The sequence below is a fragment of the Medicago sativa genome, chromosome 4 (genome assembly GCF_051527215.1).
Source record: "Medicago sativa cultivar Bolivia chromosome 4, Bolivia_mono, whole genome shotgun sequence".
Lineage (NCBI taxonomy): Eukaryota > Viridiplantae > Streptophyta > Magnoliopsida > Fabales > Fabaceae > Medicago > Medicago sativa.
In genome coordinates this window covers 60,671,319-60,693,396 of record NC_140752.1, presented here as the reverse complement: position 1 = coordinate 60,693,396, position 22,078 = coordinate 60,671,319, and the positions used below count along the sequence as shown (strand labels likewise).

Genomic DNA, 22,078 nt, shown 5'->3' with positions numbered 1-22,078 from the left:
CTCCTGCAGGTTTTATCACATGAAGATGTAGCACTTGCATTTTGTGTTTTGTGGAGAATCCAGAAACAAAGGAATAATAAAATCAAGAATGATGTTATTGATGCACAACCCTTTGTGGTAGAAAGGGTCAAATCTTTACTTTTTGATTGGAAAGCAACGTGGGAGGTAAGTCACGTTACAATTAGGGGCATGTAGACGTTCATATTGGAGAAGCATTGAGTCTATTATCGACTCTAGAGTGGGTTCATGAACTCAATTTATGACGTGTTGACTTCGAGCTTGATTCTAAATAAGTGGTTGAAAGTTTTTTTGTCTTGCAAGCACGATGTAACTGAATATGGGGCTATTATTGTTCTTTGTAGAGCTCTTTTTAGTCATATTTATAAAAAAATCCAGTGTAGAGTTTATAAGGACATAAGCAAATGATGTTGTTCATGAATTAGTTAAGGCGACTACATTATCAGCTAATTTCCAAATTTTGGTTGACATACCAAATTGCATTGAACATATTTTAAGTAATGATATACGTTAAGTCCTTTTCCTTAAAAAAGATCATTAATAATGTGTGTCTTTCTGCTTTTTCCATGAAAATAATGGAAGTTATAGGTTTAACCGATTATTTTAAAAAATTAAAGCCAAGGATAAAATTGGAATAAAAAAATGAAGAGATATGAATTTTGGCATATAATATGATCAATCACTTTTGGCAAATAAGATTAAAATAAGCTCTTGTTATAGTGTCAAATGATATTATAAAAATGATAAAGTAGTAATTGAAAAAGTTTAAATGAAGGGGGTTGGCCGGTTGGGGAATGGTAAGGCGTGGAAGTGGTGTAGTAGATTGTTCGTTTGAGAGGATGTGAGTAAATTAAAGAGCTGAGGCAAGAGAGCTGAAAAACAATTAATTTGAGAAATTAAAGAGCATGATTATGAGTAAGGAGGGAAACACAAATTGTCAAAATGTAACTTTCAACCAGTGTTTTAACACCCAGACCGACCCGGCCGGTCCGACCGGTTAGACTGGGAACCGGAGGGCATATATAAAGCGATCAAGATGATGAATATGGATATCAAGACTATGACAATTTGTCTCCATGTGCATAAATAGTTTATTGATTATGACAATTTGTCTCCATGTGCATAAATAGTTTATTGATTAGTGAATTGTTATAACTTATTTGTGTTTCTGTATTTTGTTGACTATGTTTAGAACTTAATTGGTTTTGTAAGTCTATTATTTTTGTTGACTATGATCAGAACTTACTTGGGTTTGTAAGTCTGTTATATTTTGATTTCCAACAATGTTTAGAACATACTATGTTTTAACTTTTAAAGATGGAATTTGAATTAGAATTTATTTGTGAGGTTTTTTATGCAGTACTAGTTTAATGTATGAGTTCATTTGAATTTGGATTGGAATTAACTTGAAATTGAATTGTGCTGCAGTTAAGAAATTAACTTGCAAACTTGCAGTTGTAAATATAACCTTTTTAATGTACGAACTTTAAATAGCAAAAAAAAAAAATGACAGGATTTTTTTTATCAAAATTTCATTCATAATGTAATTTTTGGTCATAAATATTTTTATATAGACCGGGTCAATAGTCATGAGGTCCGACCAGTGACCCACTGGTTCGACCAGTGATCTCGTGACCCAGTACCTTGACCGGGTCGATCACCAGTCCGGGTTTTAAAACATTGCTTTCAACAATTATGCAACCTCCCTAAAAAAATATATGCAGCCAACACAAGAATTGTTTCAGCCACCCTAAATCAAAACGAACTAAATTGAAATATTTTCTTTGCATTAATCAGCCATCAAATATTATTGCGATTCGTGACTGCATTTCCTTTCATTTTCTAAGAGTTTTAGAATCAAAATCATCATGTAATAAGCTCATATAAATACAACACGAAAATGATATGTAAGACAGATGAATTTTGATAGAAAAAATCACTTTATGCAGATTTGGGAGTTTTGTTTCTTTTTGGTTCTTGATTGAACCATGCTTTGATCTTATCAAGAAACCACGCTTCTTGTGGATATCCTCCACCAAGCTAAACATATTCCTTGGATTGGGAAATTGTAATGGTTTCCATTTCTTCCTGTTTCCATCGTTCTTTACTTTTTAGTTCCAAATTTTGTCCAACATAATCACAAAAATTTAAAATTACAACCCTCTCTCTCTCTCTCTCTCTCATAAAAAAATGACATTTTCGAATTCCTGGTCACCAAAATATATCAACATTAGGAGCAAGTTCTTTATTTTCTTCCTCCTCTCTTTCGATAAAAAGAGCCTTTGAATTGTATAATACGTGGGTGACATAATTTTTGGTGACATTGATGACATTAGGTATTTTAGAGGAGAGAGAACAGTGGATGAATGAATAAAATAAACAATTTAGATGAGAGATGATGATTGATTAAGAGAGAGATAGAAATAATGAATAAAATAAACCATTTTTTTTTAAGATTTTCTGATCGGATTTCATGTTTTAAACTTGCATATTTATAAATTTCATTTGTGTTCTCATCTCCATAAAAATATATATGTGTTCTCATCTTTGAATAGTTTTTTGGGTTTTGAATTTGTGTTGAGATTTTTGGATATTATTCTCATCTCTATAAAAAAAAAAAAACTATATGTGTTCTCATCTTTGAATAGTTGTATAGGTTTTGGATTGTGTTGAAATTTTTGGATTTTGGATATTTGTCGATTTTGTTGAGATTTATTGATTTTGAGTATTTTTTATATTTGTGAAGTTTTTTTTTTGAGAAACCTAAATGAATTGAAATTCTCAAATGCAAAAAATAAATGTAATGAATAAGAAGTGGAAAGATATAAAGTTTTTCTTTTTCTAGTAGTATGTTTGAATGAAGAAGATGATGAATGAGGAAGTGATTAGATGAATATGGTGAAAGGAATAAGAATAAAGAGAGGAGAATGTTGAGTGAAGGGGAAAGTAAGGTAAGGAAGTGAGAGAAAGAAAAACTCGACGATGGAAATTCAATGTGATCAGTTGCTAGACATGTGATGTAGCAGAAAAAGATGACATAAATTAAACAAATTAAGACATAAAACGATAACAAATGGTATATATGTCACATGATTAAGTTGAGGTAAAATAATGTTTTTCCTAGACAATTGGTTTCATAGTTAGAGTAGTATATTTTAAAAGTCATTATAATCCGAAAGAATCTTTTAAAATATTTGAGACTTTTCCTTTTGTGCTAAAATAGTCACTTTAACTTCAAACTAGGGATGTAAATGGATATCCATGGATGCTGATAGTGTGCTATTTGTGTCTGCTCCGTTGAATAAATATAAAATCCGTACCCTATCCATATCTGCGCGGATATCTGTTTAGCGGATAATCCACGGATTTTTTAGGTATCCGCGGGTTTATACAGATATCCATGGATAACATCTATAAAATAAAAAAAATTTGTTAATTTTTATAGCTGAAATTTAAAAACAAAAGTTCATCACATGCATTTTCTTTTGTTTTTAGCAAAACATAATATCCATAAATTACAATAACAACAAAGATCATTGACTCAACAAAAGCATAAATAAAGTTCCTTAATTTAAATAAAAATAAAGGTCTTTGATTTAACAAAAGCATAAATAAAGTTCATCATATTCAACAAAAACAAAGCTTCTTGCTTCAACAATCCCGTCCACCATCACTTTCTTTTAAAGGAGCGTAATACAGATTTGAACAGTCGTGTAATAACTAATAACACTCACAGTACTGAGGTTTTTTGCTTTGAAAGTTGAAAGGTATTAAGGTTATTTATGTAATTTACTCGGTTTAATAGCAGGTATGGATATCCGCGGGTGCGGATACCATTAAATCTGCATATGTATCCACTAATTAGCAGTTAGTTAAAATATCCATTTATTTTATCAATGGATATCCATTAATGTATCTGCCCATGTCCTTGGCGGATTTTATCTGTGAATATCCACGGGTGGAGATTTTTTTTCCTTCCCTACTCCCAACCCAATACACCTCTAATACCCAAACTGAGGTTTTTTTTTTTTGAACAAGCCAAAATGAGATATATATTAATAACCAAAAGTCTTGCTCCCTAGCACAAGGAGTGCATAAAGAGGCAAAACAAAGTTACAATGGAAAAACAACCTGTCCGAAAACAAAAGTTAGAGATGGAAATAAAACATCAGCCTATCCCTAAACAGACAAGGGGCTGCTGCCACCATAAATGAAAACCAAAAGGAAAGCACACATTTTTAGCTTTCAACCAACAAAGAGAATACATCTTAACCTTTTCCAGAAGCTGCACCATCGTATTGGCTTTGTTAGCAAAGAGTCTTTGGTTTCTTTCATTCCAAATAACCCAAATGCAACAGAGCCAAATCAAATGTAAGAAAGACCGACGAGGGGCATAGCCACCTGAAGAGTAAATAAATTGGTTGAAATGATCCGTAACCTGATGAGGATCCAATGAATACACACCAATCCAGGACTTTATAAGCTTCCAAAGATCGCCAAAAATATTACAATGAATTATTAAGTGATCTATTGTTTCTTGTTGACCACATCCTAAAATGCATAGTTGATTGTCATTAGTAATAACACCTCGACGCACCAAGTTGTCTTTTGTCGGCCATCTATTGCGGATGAGACGCCAAGCGCAAATAGATACTTTCAAAGGGACATTTTTGTGCCATGGTGCATCAGTAGCAACATCACCAGCCTGTATCTCCTGCCTCATAAGCATTTGATACGCTCCACGAACCGTGTAGCCAACTATAGAGTCCGGACGCCAAAGCCAAGCACCTGTCTCAGATTCCTGCAAAGTAATGTTAGACAACAAATTCCTAATCTCCACCACTAATTCCTCCTCCGAGGCAAACAAGCGACGTCTCCACCTCCAAGCCTCCCCATCCTCACCCCAACCTAAGGCATGCATGGCGCCTACCGTCATATCGTGGTGAACTGATAAATCAAATAATCTCCTAAACCTCTCCATCAACGTCACTCCTCCCACCCAACAATCCGACCAAAAATAAGTGTTAAGGCCGTTACCAAACTGAGGTTATGTTTTACTTAGTGAGATATAAATTGGTGAATGTCTCTTAATTTGCCCTCAAATTCTAATTGTTCCCTTGAATATATAACATAGCATATTAAAAAAGATAGATGATTGAAATAAAGAATCTAAAACAATATATGGAATTTAATAATAGTTTTTAAGGTTAAATAAGTAAATGATTCTTATTAATATTTAGAATTTCGTTTTTGTCTCTACAAAATAAAATCACATTTTTCAGTCCCTTTAAAATTTTCCGTCAGCATTTTTCATCTCTGTAAAATTTTCCATCAACATTTTTAGTCCTTGTAAAAAAAAATTATGTCAACATTTTTGGTCCCTAAAAAACTAAAAGAAAATGCCACGCGGAGTAAAAAGTGCGATTATTTTTGTAGGAACTAAAAATAAAATTCTGAATATTTATAGGGATCATTTAGTTGATTAACCCTAGTTTTTATTATGCCATTTATTTATTGGGAATTCACACTACATGTGACTTTTTCATGACCTAGTAGGTATGCTTTGCTCAAATCTAAAAAAATTCTCAGGATCAACCTTAGTTTTCACACTAACTAATCTTTCAAAATTTCCTTTAAAAAACTTGCTTCCATATGTTCTAGCAATGTCCATTTTTGTTACATTACTTGGATGATTAGCACCAATATCAGAATCCCTGTAGTTGAGGAATGCCTCCCTCGGTGAATTTGAAACATAGGGTGTCATGAATTTATAAAATGACCTTGAAAAATTCACATGACGTTCAATAGCTTGAGAAGATTCTTCAATCCAAGTATTATAATACAAAATCAAGAACAAGTTTCCTGCTCTATGAGGAAATGGTGTTTCTGATGGCAATATTTCTTCCATCCTTCCACCATAAGGATTCCATTGCATCATCAAAGTTTCACCTTCAATCATCAATTGCCATATATATTTTATAACTTCTTTTGGAATAGGTTTCTTCACATAATCTGATTGACCTTTGATATAAATTGGTTCAGGATCTTTTGGTTCATCCAACAGTACTTCAAGAGGAGTACCAATTGGCTTATCATACCAAAAAATAGTGGAATTAACCCAAGGCATTGAAAAGCAATCACTTTTCTTCAAACCTAATTCAGGGAAACTTTCATTCACCAAAGGTAAAAGTCTTTCAATTGTCCCCAAAAATTGACCAATGAAACTAACTTGTACTACCTTTTGACCGATTTGAACAACATTAAACTGCATTCTAATAAAAAGATCTTTATGCAATTTTGGTGCAATTAATTGCCATTTGTAAACAACATCAATTGCATTTTCATTCACATTCCTCTTCACATTAAAAACAGTAACTTGTGGGGTTACTTGAACCAATTTGAGTTTCCAAGACAGAATAACACCAAAACTAGCACCACCACCACCTCTTATAGCCCAAAAAAGATCTTCTCCCATTGATTTTCTATCAAGGATATTACCATTCACATCAACAATTTTTGCGTCAATAATATTATCAACAGAAAGACCAAATTTTCTCATCATATTTCCATATCCACCACCAGAAAAATGACCACCAGCCCCGACAGAAAAACAAACGCCGGATGGGAAAGCAAGAGAGTTATTTTTCTTTCCAATGGTATAATAAATCTTTCCAAGTGTTGCACCTGATTCAACCCATGCAGTTTCTTCTTGTAAATTGACATCAATTGAATTGAGTTGAAGAAAGTCAATTATAACAAAAGGCACGTCTGATACATATGAGAAACCTTCAAAATCATGGCCGCCACTTCGGATTCTGATCTGAATTTTGTTACTTTTGAGACATTGAATTGTTGCTTGGACATGAGAACTATCTTTTGCAATTATAATTGCCAAAGGTTTTGGTGTTGTTGTTGTTTTAAATCTCTTGTTTTGTATTTTCATGTTGAGGATGGTTGAGAATGAGATATTGTTTGGAGTGTAAATGATGTCAGAGACAGAAGAGGAATTCAAAGATTGAGAAAAACAATTGAGAAAATTTTGAAAAGGTGATTGTGATGTTGTTGTTGAAATAGACATGACAATTGTTAAAGTTGTCAAGAGAAAAGACAAATTCCCCATTGTTTCCCTGCTATATGATAGCAATGTGGTTTGTAATTTTTTGTGAATCTCTTTGTGCAACATTGCACTCTATATATATTGATGCATCCTTTACTTTTCAACGTTAGTGTCTTAATAATATATTTTTTTAGATAGACGAAATGACAATAGTTATTGGGAACTTATACAAACAAGTGGGGAAGTCGGGGTTCGAACCCCGATTGCAGCATCTAACTTAGTAATTGTCATTTTTTCCAGTTGAACTAGGACTTGGAGAAATTCTTGTGTAGGAACGAACCTAACATATCATTCTTACACAAACAACAAATTAAAACATGACACGTCACTTTTTTTTCTTTTAACCGTGATTGGTTGGACTTGTACACAAAATGACAATAATCACACATAAGTGGGGCTGTCGGGGTTCGAACCCCGATTGCAGCATTGGTCTAATATTTTTGATATTTTTACCGGTTGAACTAAGACTTGTAGATATCTTAATAATATTTTTTGTCTTTTAATGAAGAAAGCAAAATATTAATTTTTAGTCTTGTCTTTTTGTTACTTTTTCCTATCTACTAAAATTTTACAAATAAAGCCCGAAATATTTATTATATAAATCCGACAAATTTAATATAAATAGACCAATTACATTTCATTTCAAAATCAATTACCAGAAATTTAAATTTTTTTTTTCTTTTTCTCTTTTCCCTTTCCTCATCATCTTCTGCCCATGACATTCATTTAACCCATTAAAAAAAAAACTAAGAACCTTAAAATATAGTTTTTTTTTTTTGGAATCCTTCAAATTCAAATTTGACCTTAATACCTTTTTGTTTATCTCAATTGAAAGAGGGAAAAGAAATAGTAAACCTATTTTCCTCTCTTCCCCTTTTTCTTTTTCCCATTATTTATATATCCTTACCGAAAAAAGTATATTCTTTTTCTAACATCGTTGTGTTTTTTGTTTCGTCTTGGTGGGTCACTGGTGGTGTTCATTTATTACCAGATCTTCTTCGTCGGCGTGTTGTTAGTTTACGTGGGTCTCCAACTGCTTGGTTATGTGTTTTTTTATGCTTTTGTTTGTTTTCTGATGTATGGTTCTGAGATTGACTGGTTAGTTGAAGATTGTTGCTTCCTTTGGATGTGGTTCAGTTTCAAAAACTCGAAAGGTCTATTTGGTTACTTACGAATTGGACTCATCCCTCGATCTGAGTTCTTATGCATATGATTGAAACATGTTGTGTTTGGTGGGCTGACCTCTTCGATTCTCCTATATTCCAGATCTGTTGAGATCTGCAGGATTCAAGGCGTCGTGTCTGCCTCTATTCTAGTACTTCCTTTTTATCAGTGTTAGTCCCTGTGACTGGTCTCAAGATGTTAAGCTCGAAAAAGCTTTTATGCTTGATGTTGTGTTCAGAGAGTTGTTGACACTTGGATTTTGATAACGTGTTGGCGGTTGATCCATTCCCCATATTTAAACCCTAACTTTTCTTTGTAGATGTTCACTCTTCATATTTTTTGTAACTTGATTTCATGTTAGTATGAGGTTCGCTATGTTGCACACATGATGAGTGAATTTTTGTCAAGATAAATTAGGGTTAGCCTACTTGATCTGTTTAGATTGTAACTGGTGTCAGTTTAATGCCCTTAGTCTCTGTGATCTATTTCTTTTTATCAATATACTTTTCCTTTTACTTTAAATGTGTGAGGATATGCCACAATATGGTAAATTTATTTAAACTATAATTTTTTTTGTTGGTTATTTTGATTTTAAAATGTTCTTTAGTCAGTTAGTTTAGTCTTTAAATGTATTTTTGTTGTTCAATTTAATCTATAAAATTACTAATAAGAAATATATTTAGAGATTATTCCTTAAAAAAATATATTTAGAGATTAATTTTCAATTTTGTTACATTCCAGAGTGACAATACATCACATGAAAAAAATTTCTCTCATAGGAACTATCATTAATCATATATGAAAACGTGTGACATATGAATAGTTAAATATTTGTTTTTGTTATTAAAATAGAGATATATATTTTTGTTGACCTTGAAAATAAGAAAATCATTCAATATTTTTAAAATATAAAAAATTACAGAAATAATTATAATGTATATTTATTCTTTTAACAATAAAATGTTATATGCATATTTAATATGCTATATATTTATATATATTCAAAAGTCATGGGTCATTCTCTATACTCCTCCGATCACCAATGGTCGTGCTAAGTAGGGGTGTTCGCGGTCCGGTTTGGATCAATTTTGAGTCAAAAATTCATGCGATTCAAAGATAAAATTATATTTAAAAAATTGATCCGATCCGATTTAATGCGGTTTAATATGGACCGGTTTTTGGATATCCAAATTACAAATTGTAACTTTTTTATTAATAAAAAATCTTATAAAAATTTGATAAAATAATATGTTTGATACGAAATATAAGATATGATTCATAAAAAAATTAATAGTACAAAATAAAAATGATTGATTATCTTTGAAACATATGAAATAAAAACAAAATTGATTAAATTAAACTGATATATAGTATTAAACATATATAGTATTAAAAGAATTAAAAAGAAAAAAAATAATAGCTTAATATAACATATTATACTTATAAATAAAAATTTAAATATATATTAAAATATATGTATGAGCTTCAGTTCGGTTTGATTCGGTTTTGAAAAATCAATCCAAAATCTGATTCAATCTGAGTGGTTTTCATAGAATGTCATCCAAACACGTCCAATATTATTCGGTTTTGTGCGGTTTTCGATTTTTTTGGATCGATTTGCGGTTTTACTTTGGAACGGTTTGGATTTGAACACCCCTAGACTGCTAAGTGCCAACAATCCACCACACTACCATTCTTCTCTCTGAGCTATATATATTTCCATCCAATGGACTGACAAACTGCCACAAACTCCATTGAACTACCGTTACCTTCACGGCGTTCCACCGTTGTCATGTTGTATCCTTTGTCTCCTCTAAAGTCTCAATACATTGTGTGAAACCCTACGTATAAGTTGCAAAGCTCATGTGTTAAAAAAATGATTAAAAAGAATTTACAAAATATACATATTTTATATTTATTGTAGTGTGGCTGAGAATGGAAGAAAAGAATGCCTAATTCTTAAATAGCCCAATAATGGAAAGCTGAAATTGTTACGTGAGAAAAAGGTCAAGCACACAAGAATAGGCAGACTTGAACGGAGGGCATACCGCACAGATAAGAACAAGAAGCCACAGTACAGTTATGCTATGTTGATCGTAATTAAAGGCTATCACTATTGCCTTTTTAATTTTTTCCTTTTGATCGTAATTAAAGGCTATAGTGGATCTGTTGCCTTTTTAATTTTTTCCTTTCGTGTGCTCGAATTCTAATAAGGAGTAGTTAACTACGTCCTCCGTCCGTCTGCAAGTCCTATCTTAACTGGCAAAATGCCGAAATTGTTAGGTCGGACGTTATGACCGGGGTTTGAATCCCGATACCTCCACTTATGTGTGTGAGTTTATAATGGCTTTGTCATTTAGTCTATCTACCAAAAAAAACTACGTCCTCCGTCCCAAATAATGTCGCTTTATAACAAAAAATTATCCTACATTATATGTTAATTTAGAGTACCAATAAAGAATTAAAGCTATTATCCGATTTATATCATTGACTATTTATTACCGTGTCTTCTTTCAGTTCTTTTATTTATTTTTTCCATATCACTTCCTCGGATTATAATATAGTTCAAAATACATCAATTATTTAATGAATTTGGAGAAAAAAAACAACAATTGTTTATAAATATGATCGGAGGGAATATTTATTAAGGATAATTTAGTAAAACAACTCATAATATATATTTTCTACACAAAATTAATTACATTTTTTAATACGTGTGAAATGTCCAAAACGTCATATAATTTGGGACGAAGGAAATATTACTTGTAGCTAAGGTTAATTAATGGAACTCTAAAATTAGTTGGTAGGAGAGGTTATATTAATCATTTTCTTAAAAAAAAAAATAGTTATATTGATCATAATTCAATTCCTTATTTAAGTCGGTATTTAGTTACAGATCTGTTGATAGTACTCTACCTTTTTCTATCTACTAATTATCTTGCGTGACCATAATGGTATCGGAATAGGGGAAATACTGTTATTTTAGGTGAAAGATCTTTATTTCTCGTTGACCAAAATGATTTTTAATACTCCATCCACCCTTTATTATAAATTTTAATTTTGCACGTGTTAAAAAAAATTGGTAGTGTAGTTGATGTGTTTAGTTTATGTGTGAATTTTACTAAATTATCTTTTATGTGTATTTAATTGACTTTTTAAATTTTAAAGCAAGTTATTAATATTAATTAGAGATATTTTTAGGAAAAATAAATAAATGCACATAGTAATTTGTATATGAGGCTTTATATTTAGTGACAAAACTGTTTTTCAATGTTGGCTTATAATAGAGATGGAGTAGCAATTTGTACCAAAAAAAAGAGATGGAGTAGCAATAAAATACACGATTGAGTCTTGTAAGCACAACTCAGCTGATAGCTGCAAGGACAGTATTATGCAGGGGGCAGAGGCTATGGTCCTCCCAAACCTTTTAAAAAATAATTTATGCTAGAATGCTTTTAAATAATTTGGTCTCAATTTTTTTTTAAACTTTATATGAAATAGTATAATGGATATTTTTTTGTTACTAAAATATATTGAAGCTTAAACACTTAATTTGTTTGACGATTTGAGTACCTGACGAAGGGGTTAAAGGATTTTAAACTAGGAATCAAAAAAGAAAGTGAGGTTTTTTCTACAAATTACATAACAAGCCCCGATATTGGTAGGAATTTTTTAATTTTTTTTAAACAAGATAGGAATTTTTGATGTTTGTATTTTTACTGCTTGGATTTCATTGCGAAATCATCCTAAATTCCTAATATAGTTTGCATTTCCACTGTTTCATATTTACTTTCTTTGCTAAAAATCTCTTTAGTCTCGTAATTTGAAAGACTGAGGATATTCATTTTTTTTTTATTTTATGAAATAGTATATTTATTTGCTCATTTGTAGACTTGTCTCATATTCCTAATTTCAACAATAGAATTTTTTTTTTCCTCAAAAAAAAAACAATAGAATTTTTTTTTCGGTTGACAATAGAAAGCCCCCATTGTTTCTTAAATTTCTTGTATATGTTTTTTTTTTTTTTTTGAAAAGGCCAAAGAATGATACTCCCTCTGTTCCTTTTTAATTGTCACATTTTGACTTTTTACACATATCAAGACACTAAATGTATTTCACTACTTTTGATACAATAACTTATGTTTTGCCTATAATATCCTTAATTATTTAATATCATATTTCATATATTTCCCTCTCTTCAATAAATTACTAAGGGCATTATAGGAAAAACAACATTTAATGTTACATTGAAATTTGAAAGTGACAGTTAATTAGAAACAAAAAAAATCTGTAAAAGTGACAATTATAAAGGAACGGAGGGAGTATTATTAATAAGGAATGATGTTTCCGCACAAGATGTGTCAGAAACAACGCACCAAGATGTCAGAAACAACAATAAGTCAAACTACTGTACAAACTGCAAAAAAGAACACAGACACAAGTAACATTACATGATAGCTGAAACACATAAAATAGGATTAAGCCTCCAAAATTGGTAATCATAATCGAAAGTAATATATTTCGACTTTAACCACTAAAAGGAGAGAATCTTAACCCTTTTACACAATGCCTAAATGTTCTCATGTTTGTTCTGAAAAATGCGACGGTTCTGCTCTTTCCAAATGACCCAAACCACCACGATCCAAATAATATGCAGGGAATATCTAACATTAGTCGAAAATCCCCCTAGGCCACCAAATTGAGTGAGATGAGACATTAAATTTTCGTGGAAAGTTGTAAAGAAACCGAGCCAACTACCTGTGAGTTGCCAAATTTTACCGTAAAAATCACATTGAAAAAAAATGATCCCTATCTTCAGTTAAACCACAGTTTGCAGAACAGCTCTACTCGACATCCGTAAGAACCCTCCTTTTAAATAAATTTGTCTTTTGTAGGAATACGATTCAAACCCAAACGCCAAGCAAAAGTTGATACTTTGAGAGGAACCACTTTAAGCCAAAGAACCTGAGAATTATGGATTGTAATATTATGCAAACCCTCTGTCAGCTTATCATAAACACTACTGTCTGTGTAACCATGAGATGAGTGTAAATGTCAAATCCATCTATCCTTCGAAGCCACCTGCAAAACAACAGAATTAAGTCGTTCCACACATTCCCCCACCATCTCCTCCTCCCACGCAAATAACCGCCCCCGCCACTTCCAAGCCTCACCATTCACCCCCCACCCCAAAGAAAACATCTCTGCCGCCGTCGCCATCTTAATGACAGTTAGCTCAAACAACCTATGATACCGAACCTCCAACAAGATACCTTTCAAACAAGGGTCTTTCCAAAACAACGTAGAAGACCCATCCCCCACCTTACGGCTAATGTTATCGGTCAACCAACCCCCATCTAGCACACCAACACCCTCTCTAATAGTATTCACGGTCTTCCACCAAACCGACCCCACTCCCCCTCCAACACACAACCGCCCCCTAACCTCCCCGTAACGGGCACATAACACCTTATACCATAAACTCCCCTTCTCCTCCAACATCCTCCAACACCATTTTCCTAGCAACACTAAATTAAACTCCCTTAACCTCCTAACCCCCAAACCTCCTTGTTCTTTTTTCAGACAAATAGTATCCCATTTAATCCAAGATATTTTTTCTAAAATCCTCACTCCCTCCCCCAAAAAATGCATTTAAAATAGATTCAAGAGAAGAAATGATACCTGGGGGAGCCTTGAAGAAGGAAAGAAAGTAGACTGGTAACGTGGACAGAACAGACTTAAGGAGTATTAGACGACCCCCCCTCCCCCCCATACAAGTTATTACTCTTAAACCCAGACAACCAATTTCTAACCTGATCAATTAGCAGATACCAAAAATTTAACTTCTTAGGATCGCCCCCAATAGGCAGCCCCTAATACAAAAAAAAGGAAATTACCATGTTTACAATTCATAACCAGCGCAACCTCATCATAACCAGCGCAACCTCATGTAGCCAAGAATCAGAGGTATTCACCCCAACACAACCTACTCTTATGGAAGTTAACTTTGAGACGAGAAATAACCTCAAACAGTAACAACACGGCTTTCAAAGCACGGATGTTCGCCCAACTTTTAGTACCAACCAACAAAGTATCATTGGTGAATTCAATATGAGTTATAGTAATGTAACCTTGCGGCCCCATGTCATAACCTTGAAACAGCCCCTTCTCGACCACTACCTTCATCATAACATTTAACCCCTCTGCTGCTAGCAAAAAGAGAAAAGGCGACAAAGGGTCCCCTTGATGGAGGCCTCTTTTCATCTTGAATTCATCTGTAGGGCTTTCATTCACAAGAACTGACATAGATACCGACGAAATACATTCCAGCATCCATGTCCTCCATTTGCATCACATCAATTAAATAACGCCAATTCACCGAATCATATGCTTTTTCAAAGTCCACTTTAAACAATAATAATTCTTTTTTCCTATTAGTCGCATCATCAACCAGCTCATTTGAAATTAGAATTCCATCAAGTATCTGACGTCCCTTCATAAAAGCTGACTGTGTGTCTGAAATTACGGTACCAATAATTTGACGCAGACGATTAGCCAGAACCTTTGAAAGAATTTTGTACACACTGTTCACCAAAGAAATAGGCCGAAAGTTAGCCAAACACTGAGGACTCTCGCCTTTCGGAATCAACACAATGAAGGTACTATTTAATCCACAAGTCAATTTACCGTACCGGTGGAACTCATCAAAGAACCGCTTCAAATCATTTTTTTACCTCCTCCCAAAAATCCTTATAAAAACCAAGATTAATTCCATCTGGCCCTGGACTTTTGAAGCTGTCACACTACCAAAGATCGATATAATAATTCTTCTATATGTTGTTCATTCAAAAATTTATTTTTATTTACTAATATATAATGTAGTACCTCCGTCCCTAATATAAGACCATTTTGATAAAATTATGGGAATTTGTAACAGCCTGTTTTTCGTTAGAATTATTTTAATTATTTATTGTGTGTATTTATATGTGCTCGTATGTGATTAATTGCCTCTGTATGTATTTTGCCCGTCCCTAATGATTTGCCTTTTAATTTTATTTGCCTTTTAATTATTGTCTTGTTAGTTGATTAGCCATATATAACATGTAATCTTGTCAACCCTCAACCTCAAACTAACTACACTCTAAACCTTGTGTACATTAAATTAACAAACTAGTTTTTTCTGCTAGTGCAAAAAATTCACCGAAATGCTCCAAACTTTTTATTCTTGTTGACAAAATGATAATTATACAAAATCTAAATCCTTATGTTAGCAACTCTACATCTTGTCATATAAGGTTAATTTAAATCCAAACTTATAGGAGGACCATCCTTTGAAGGGTATCCGGAGGAATCACTTAATTATAACTCACTTGACTGAATATACATATTGTTGGAGTAGGAGAGGAGATGCTATTGTATGATCTTCAAGAAAAGCAGGGACAATGAGACACAGACACTGCCACTAATTTTAAAAAAATATAAATGAATGAAACAATGTGTCAATGTCACGTGGGATATACTTCGGTTTGAAGTGTATGTGCTACATAGAAAGAGAAAGATAGAAACAGACAAAAGAACAAACGATTGAGCCAACAACTAATATAAATAGTCGTTTAAGGTTTATGCACGATTATTAAGAAAATGATTAATTGTGTTGATTTTGATGATAAAATTAGTATCATTTACTAAAACACCTTTATTAATTGTATTAGTGGTGTAGAGTAGTTAAGTTGGATGAAATTTAATAAATAAGTGTATAATAATAGAAAAAATAATAATAAATGTTGCATTGGTATTCTAAAGTGACAATTATTTTGAGAAAAAAAATGGGTAAAGAGACAATTATTGTGAGACGGGAGAGTATGTGATTAGCAACTTCATAACTATATGAGTGGAAGATAATAGGTAGCAGTGTCTATCGTCATTCATCAAACTTGAATTTTGGGAATGGTTCACAAGGACATTCTTCCCTTGGATTTGAGCATACGCCAATGAATCAACTTTTTGGAGCGTTAAAGAGTAATTTTTGAAGTTAAAAGAGCAATTTCTATAAGTATTAATAGGAATTTAAGCCCAAGGATTAGTGTTGGTCCACTAAGAAGCCCTTTAGGCTCCAAGGCTATTCACTTAAATAAATATAATAAAATTTTGAATAAATATAGATAATATTGAATAAAACATTTCTATTCAATTGAGTAAAATTTCAAAATTATAATAAATGAGCTTATATGTATTATTCTTACATCCTCTAAAAAAAATTAACTTATCGCAGAAAACGTGGTTTAAAAAATGTGATCGTAGGCGTGACGGTGGTGTCCTGCTTATATAGACGATCTTGTTGTAACTGCTTCCATAAAACCCAACATGGATTGAACAAGTCAGTTAAACGACCATGATCATCTCAGGGCGGTGCTTCTGTGCGGTTAAGCGCACATGTGACTTTCGCTAAATGTTCTTAAGGTAGTATAACGAGTTAATGAGCTAATTATATTGTGCCATTGTATGGACAAAAACTAAACATATATTTTTTAACTAAGATATTCATGGTACAATCAAGAGAAAAATGGTGCAGAAAATTATGAACTACTTAACTAAACTTACCATAAAACGCTATAAACAAGTAAAAAATAAACTATAAATTTATGAGAAACTAACTATGTCGATTACCAAACAACTTTTTTTTTTTTCAATTATGAGAGTTTATTTAACAAAATATGAGTTTATTAGTTTTTTTTTTCCTTCTAAGAAATAAGTTTATTTTTTTTAAGAAAAAATTAACTAAGAAATGAGTTTATAAATTATAAACTAACTTATTCTGATTGCCCAAAAGATTCATGGCATAATGGTTGGTACTCCCTCCATCTCATATTAAGTGACACAGTTGACTCTGTCATACATATTTTCTATCTTTAATATCTTCAATCCTCTATTAGAAAAAATTATGAAAATTTAATATTTTAAAAATATTCAGCGAGACGAATCCAACAATTATTTATCTTTGTATATTAGTAGAAAAATATGGTCAAAATTATAAGTTAGATCAACAATCCATATAGTCTAATGTGTCATCTATTGTGGGACGGAATAATAAAAAAAAAATCAAGGGTTAATATGAGATGGGACTACTAAATGACAAATGACAAATTGAAGGAGAGGTCATCAACAATTGGTGAAGAGTAGGAGGAGTTTTCTAGAAACTCACTAACTACTCACTCAATATAATAAAATCCCAAACCCTAAACCCACTTCACTTCGTTGAGTTTCGTTCATTCTATCTCAAACACCATCATCTTATCCACACTCTTCCAAACATGGCTTCAACCAACGCTCTATCCTCAACCTCAATTCTCCGTTCTCCTACCAACCAGGTAACTAACCATTTCCCCTTCATTCATTTTCATTTAATTTCTCCCAAAAGCACTTATCTACAAAATCGATTATAATTAATTAATTTTCGATTATTTGTTTCAGGCACAAACGAGTCTTAGCAGGAAGGCGAACCAACATGGGAGGGTTAATTACAGACAGAAAGTTAACCGTTTTACTGTTAAAGCAAGTGCTAAAGATATTGCCTTTGACCAAGATTCACGCCGTGCTATGCAGGCTGGAATTGATAAACTTGCCGATGCTGTTGGCCTTACTCTCGGACCCCGAGGTATATGATAATTTGAGTAATTGAATGTAATTATATGTGTTGGTGTCGTGTTCGAGTAATTGAGTGTAATTATATGTGTTGTCTCATACTGGACATGTCTTCAATCTGATGCGTTAGTGAAAACATGGAATGTGACTTTGGATTTGCATAAATGGAAAAACTCAAATTTGTGTGTATGAATCTGAATGTATTTTTTCGGATAAAATGTTGCCCTGTTTGGTAAAAGAGCTTATTTTGCAGCTTATAGCACGCTTATGAATAAGCTATTTCTGTGACTAATGATAAAATTGAGTCAAATTTTGTTTTTATAAACTATATTGGAGAGTTTATGTAAATAATATCGAAATAGCTTATGAACTTGTTTTTGTAAGTTCTTTCAAATAGTGTTACAAAGTGTTTATGTCTGTAGATAAGCTCAAATAAGCTAAATGGAACATACCCATGTATCTTTTTGAAATGTATTTATAGAAACATGTGTGGATTTTTTTAGAAATGTGAGGTGGAAAATGTTTCCCTCTTTATATAAATAAATAAATAAATTGTCTTTTTATTCTGAAATTTTAGTATTATTGCTATTATATGGGTAAGCAATGTGAAACATTGTTTTTTTTTTTTTTTTTGAAGGGAGGAATGTTGTTTTGGATGAGTTTGGCAGTCCTAAGGTTGTAAACGATGGTGTGACAATTGCAAGAGCTATTGAGTTACCTGATGCTATGGAAAATGCTGGTGCAGCTCTAATTAGGGAGGTATGTGATAATTGATAAATAAAGAGTTTAAATTATTTTGTTGCTTTTGAAGATTTTTGTGTATATGGTTTTTGATTATTCTTTTTTTGTTTGAATCGGTGGTTTTTGGTTACTTATGACGATGATGTTGATTTAAAACTGAAGGTTGCTAGTAAAACTAATGACTCAGCTGGAGATGGGACTACAACGGCTTCGATTTTGGCTCGGGAAATCATTAAGCTTGGACTTCTCAGTGTGACATCAGGTGCTAATCCTGTGTCAATCAAGAAAGGAATTGATAAAACAGTAGCGGCTTTGGTGGAAGAGCTTGAGAAGTTGGCTAGGCCTGTTAAAGGTGGAGATGATATAAAAGGTATTGGCATTAGTATAAGAACATTTGATTTGGTTTCATTTTTGATTGGTTGTTAGTATGTTATGCTAATGAGTTTTGATGTTGTAACAGCTGTTGCTTCTATTTCTGCCGGAAATGATGAGTTGATTGGAACAATGATTGCTGAAGCAATTGGCAAGGTTGGACCTGATGGTGTTTTATCCATTGAGTCTTCCTCCTCTTTTGAGACAACCGTCGAAGTCGAAGAAGGAATGGAGGTATGAACTCTTTTTTGACATCTTTTCTTTCCCGGTGAATGTTTGTAATTGGAAGAAAAGAGTTTTAAAGCTTCCACTTCTAATTCTATTGCTTTTATTTTATGACTTGTAGATTGACAGAGGGTATATCTCCCCCCAATTTGTTACAAATCTTGAGAAGTCAATTGTTGAATTTGAGAATGCTAGAGTCTTGATTACCGACCAAAAGATTTCCGCAATAAAAGATATAATTCCTCTGTTGGAGAAAATCACTCAATTGAGAGCCCCTTTGCTTATCATTGCCGAAGATATCACTGGTGAGGCTTTGGCTACCCTTGTTGTGAACAAGCTGCGTGGTATCCTTAATGTGGCTGCCATCAAAGCTCCAGGATTTGGTGAGAGAAGAAAGGCCCTCCTTCAAGACATTGCAATATTGACAGGTATGTTAAATTTATATGTATTCATTGTTTTTTGGATACTGCAAGCATCATAATATATGTGATGATGTCCAATCATGTACAATGTAGGTTTTTACTGTTTAATCATGTTAAATAATGGTTAATCCTGTTCAAAAATTTAGTTTATGTAAAAGAAGATATAGTCATTGTTTAGTTACTTTTGATATTTGTTTCAACTGTTTAAGTTATTCTGCCATGATACAACAAAGAACCGATGACAAGGAAACACAAGTTGTGGAATTATCATATACATTTCTTTGACAATTTTGTGCATTTAACTGCTAGGTGCTGAGTTCCAGGCCAGTGATTTGGGCCTTCTTGTTGAAAGCACTTCAATTGAACAACTTGGTTTGGCTCGAAAAGTGACCATCTCCAAGGATTCTACCACCATTATTGCTGATGCTGCATCAAAGGATGAGTTGCAATCCAGGGTTGCACAACTGAAGAAAGAGTTGTTTGAGACAGACTCAGTTTACGACTCGGAGAAACTGGCCGAGAGGATTGCTAAATTATCTGGTGGAGTGGCAGTCATCAAGGTCGGTGCTGCTACAGAGACCGAACTTGAGGATCGTAAACTTAGAATTGAGGATGCCAAGAATGCAACTTTTGCTGCCATTGAGGAAGGTATTGTTCCTGGCGGAGGTACAGCATTGGTTCATCTCTCTGCTTATGTTCCAGCAATCAAGGAAAAACTAGAAGACGCAGATGAGAGGCTAGGAGCTGACATCGTTCAAAAGGTGAGAATGCTTATCAAATTTGCACATATTTTGACCAGTATGCTATGATTATTGTTTTCACGTCATGTTCCATGATTACAATTTACAATCTGAAAAAACACAAATTTACCCCGTAAGCACAAATAATATCAACATTTTCAGGGTATTCTGGTTTACCTTATAAATTAATGTTTCAAGCGTCATATAACTCATGGAAAAGATAAAATAGTATCAAGTATCAACATTTTCAGGTTATTCTGTTATATTATTTATCCCATATTCTGTTTCCTTGTTTGGGTAAGGGGAAAGGAATAATTTTAAGATTTTAACCTTGTTGTGCTATTATGAGTGTCACATTAGCAAAATGACTGTTATTTCCAGTTTTCAAGAAAATCCATTTATTTTTCATCCCTTTTTATTTTTCCCCAATCAAAACTTCATCAATATCTGATATTTGATACGACTAAACAATATTGCTGATGAGTTGTTTTTTCCTTTTGTCTATGTATAGGCATTGGTAGCACCTGCATCATTGATTGCTCAAAATGCTGGAATAGAAGGTGAAGTAGTTGTGGAGAAAATTAGAAGTGGTGAATGGGAGGTTGGTTACAATGCCATGACAGACACTTATGAGAATTTAATTGAGTCTGGAGTCATCGACCCTGCGAAGGTAACAAGGTGTGCTCTGCAGAATGCTGCTTCAGTGGCTGGGATGGTCTTGACCACACAGGCCATTGTTGTTGAAAAGCCTAAGCCCAGGGCAGCTGCGGCTGCTGCCCCACAAGGCCTTACCGTTTAAGTTTTAGATTAATTATTGTTGTAGGTTAATTACGGCAAACAGTTTTGAGCAGAAAAGTGAAAGAGCTTGTGTTTTCGGATGACTGTTCAATTGAAAAAAAACTGTATTGTAAACACAGTTTGAGATTTGTTTTAATTGATGAGGGAGAAGGGAAGTGATAAATTTGGATTCTAGTCATTTTATGTTTCATAATAATTTAAAATAGTCTTTGATGTCTTTCCCGTAACTTACATATTGCAATCATTTAAAACAGAACTAGATATTGAATTGGCATAAGTTTTAGCTTATGGTTTAACTGTTCTTTCTATACTAGTTAAATTAGAATGTCACCACCCAAAAAAAATTAAGAATGAAATTTTGATTGAACCCTGAAATAATGCAGTTGTTGTGGCTTTGAGTTAAGCAACAAATGTTTATCTAAATTATGTGTAGCTATAACAAAATTGTCTTTTATGTATAAATGCATTCGATATTGATTTTTTATGTTCCAAAATTGAAAATATTAATAAGGGAATAGTTGAAAAAAGAGTAATAAATAAATTTAGTAACGATTTTATATTTTGGGACAAACATTGTTGTAAATAGTCTTAAAATTAAGGACGAAGGGGTACACCAAACATGAAATTTGGTTTATTTTTAAGGATAAAAGAAATAAAGAATCTTGACGGCACCTAAAATGATGAAATCAGTGTTGGCTCCCCTACTAGAGCAGGTCATAGTCGAGTTGAGTCTTCGGAGACAGAGAACACCATACAAAGAATGAATTCTATATCTGAGGCTCAGGACTGCTTAGTTGAGTTCAAAGTAGGGTCTCTTGAAAAACCTCGACAAGCAAAAA

At 32.9% G+C, this 22,078-nt stretch overlaps 2 protein-coding genes and 1 pseudogene across 3 annotated transcripts; 1 reads left to right on the top strand and 2 right to left on the bottom strand.

Annotated features, from left to right (window-relative positions):
* Nucleotides 1-4,186: 4,186 nt before the first annotated feature.
* On the bottom strand, nucleotides 4,187-4,954 carry LOC146930361 (uncharacterized). Its single transcript, XM_085707540.1, has one exon. It carries the CDS (start codon nucleotides 4,952-4,954, stop codon nucleotides 4,187-4,189), a length of 768 nt encoding a protein of 255 aa, XP_085563666.1.
* A 537-nt stretch (nucleotides 4,955-5,491) lies between these two features.
* LOC146930360 (berberine bridge enzyme-like 17 pseudogene) lies at nucleotides 5,492-7,163 on the bottom strand (annotated as a pseudogene). Its single transcript, XR_015006360.1, has one exon. The product of XR_015006360.1 is annotated as a berberine bridge enzyme-like 17 pseudogene (transcript).
* A 10,385-nt stretch (nucleotides 7,164-17,548) lies between these two features.
* CPN60A (chaperonin-60alpha) lies at nucleotides 17,549-21,417 on the top strand. The gene is made up of 8 exons (XM_085701905.1): nucleotides 17,549-17,667; nucleotides 17,771-17,954; nucleotides 18,579-18,700; nucleotides 18,845-19,052; nucleotides 19,143-19,288; nucleotides 19,401-19,707; nucleotides 20,011-20,462; nucleotides 20,953-21,417. Exons 1-8 carry the CDS (start codon nucleotides 17,611-17,613, stop codon nucleotides 21,238-21,240), a joined length of 1,764 nt encoding a protein of 587 aa, XP_085558031.1. The 5' UTR covers nucleotides 17,549-17,610; the 3' UTR covers nucleotides 21,241-21,417.
* Nucleotides 21,418-22,078: the final 661 nt, after the last annotated feature.

Excerpts from the sequence above, each read along its gene's own strand:
- LOC146930361 (XM_085707540.1), bottom strand. The coding sequence starts at position 4,954 with ATGACGGTAGGCGCCATGCATGCCTTAGGTTGGGGTGAGGATGGGGAG.
- CPN60A (XM_085701905.1), top strand. The coding sequence starts at position 17,611 with ATGGCTTCAACCAACGCTCTATCCTCAACCTCAATTCTCCGTTCTCCT. Across the intron at positions 19,708-20,010 it reads AGACATTGCAATATTGACAG|GTGCTGAGTTCCAGGCCAGT; the intron begins GTATGTTAAATT and ends TTTAACTGCTAG. Across the intron at positions 20,463-20,952 it reads GAGCTGACATCGTTCAAAAG|GCATTGGTAGCACCTGCATC; the intron begins GTGAGAATGCTT and ends GTCTATGTATAG.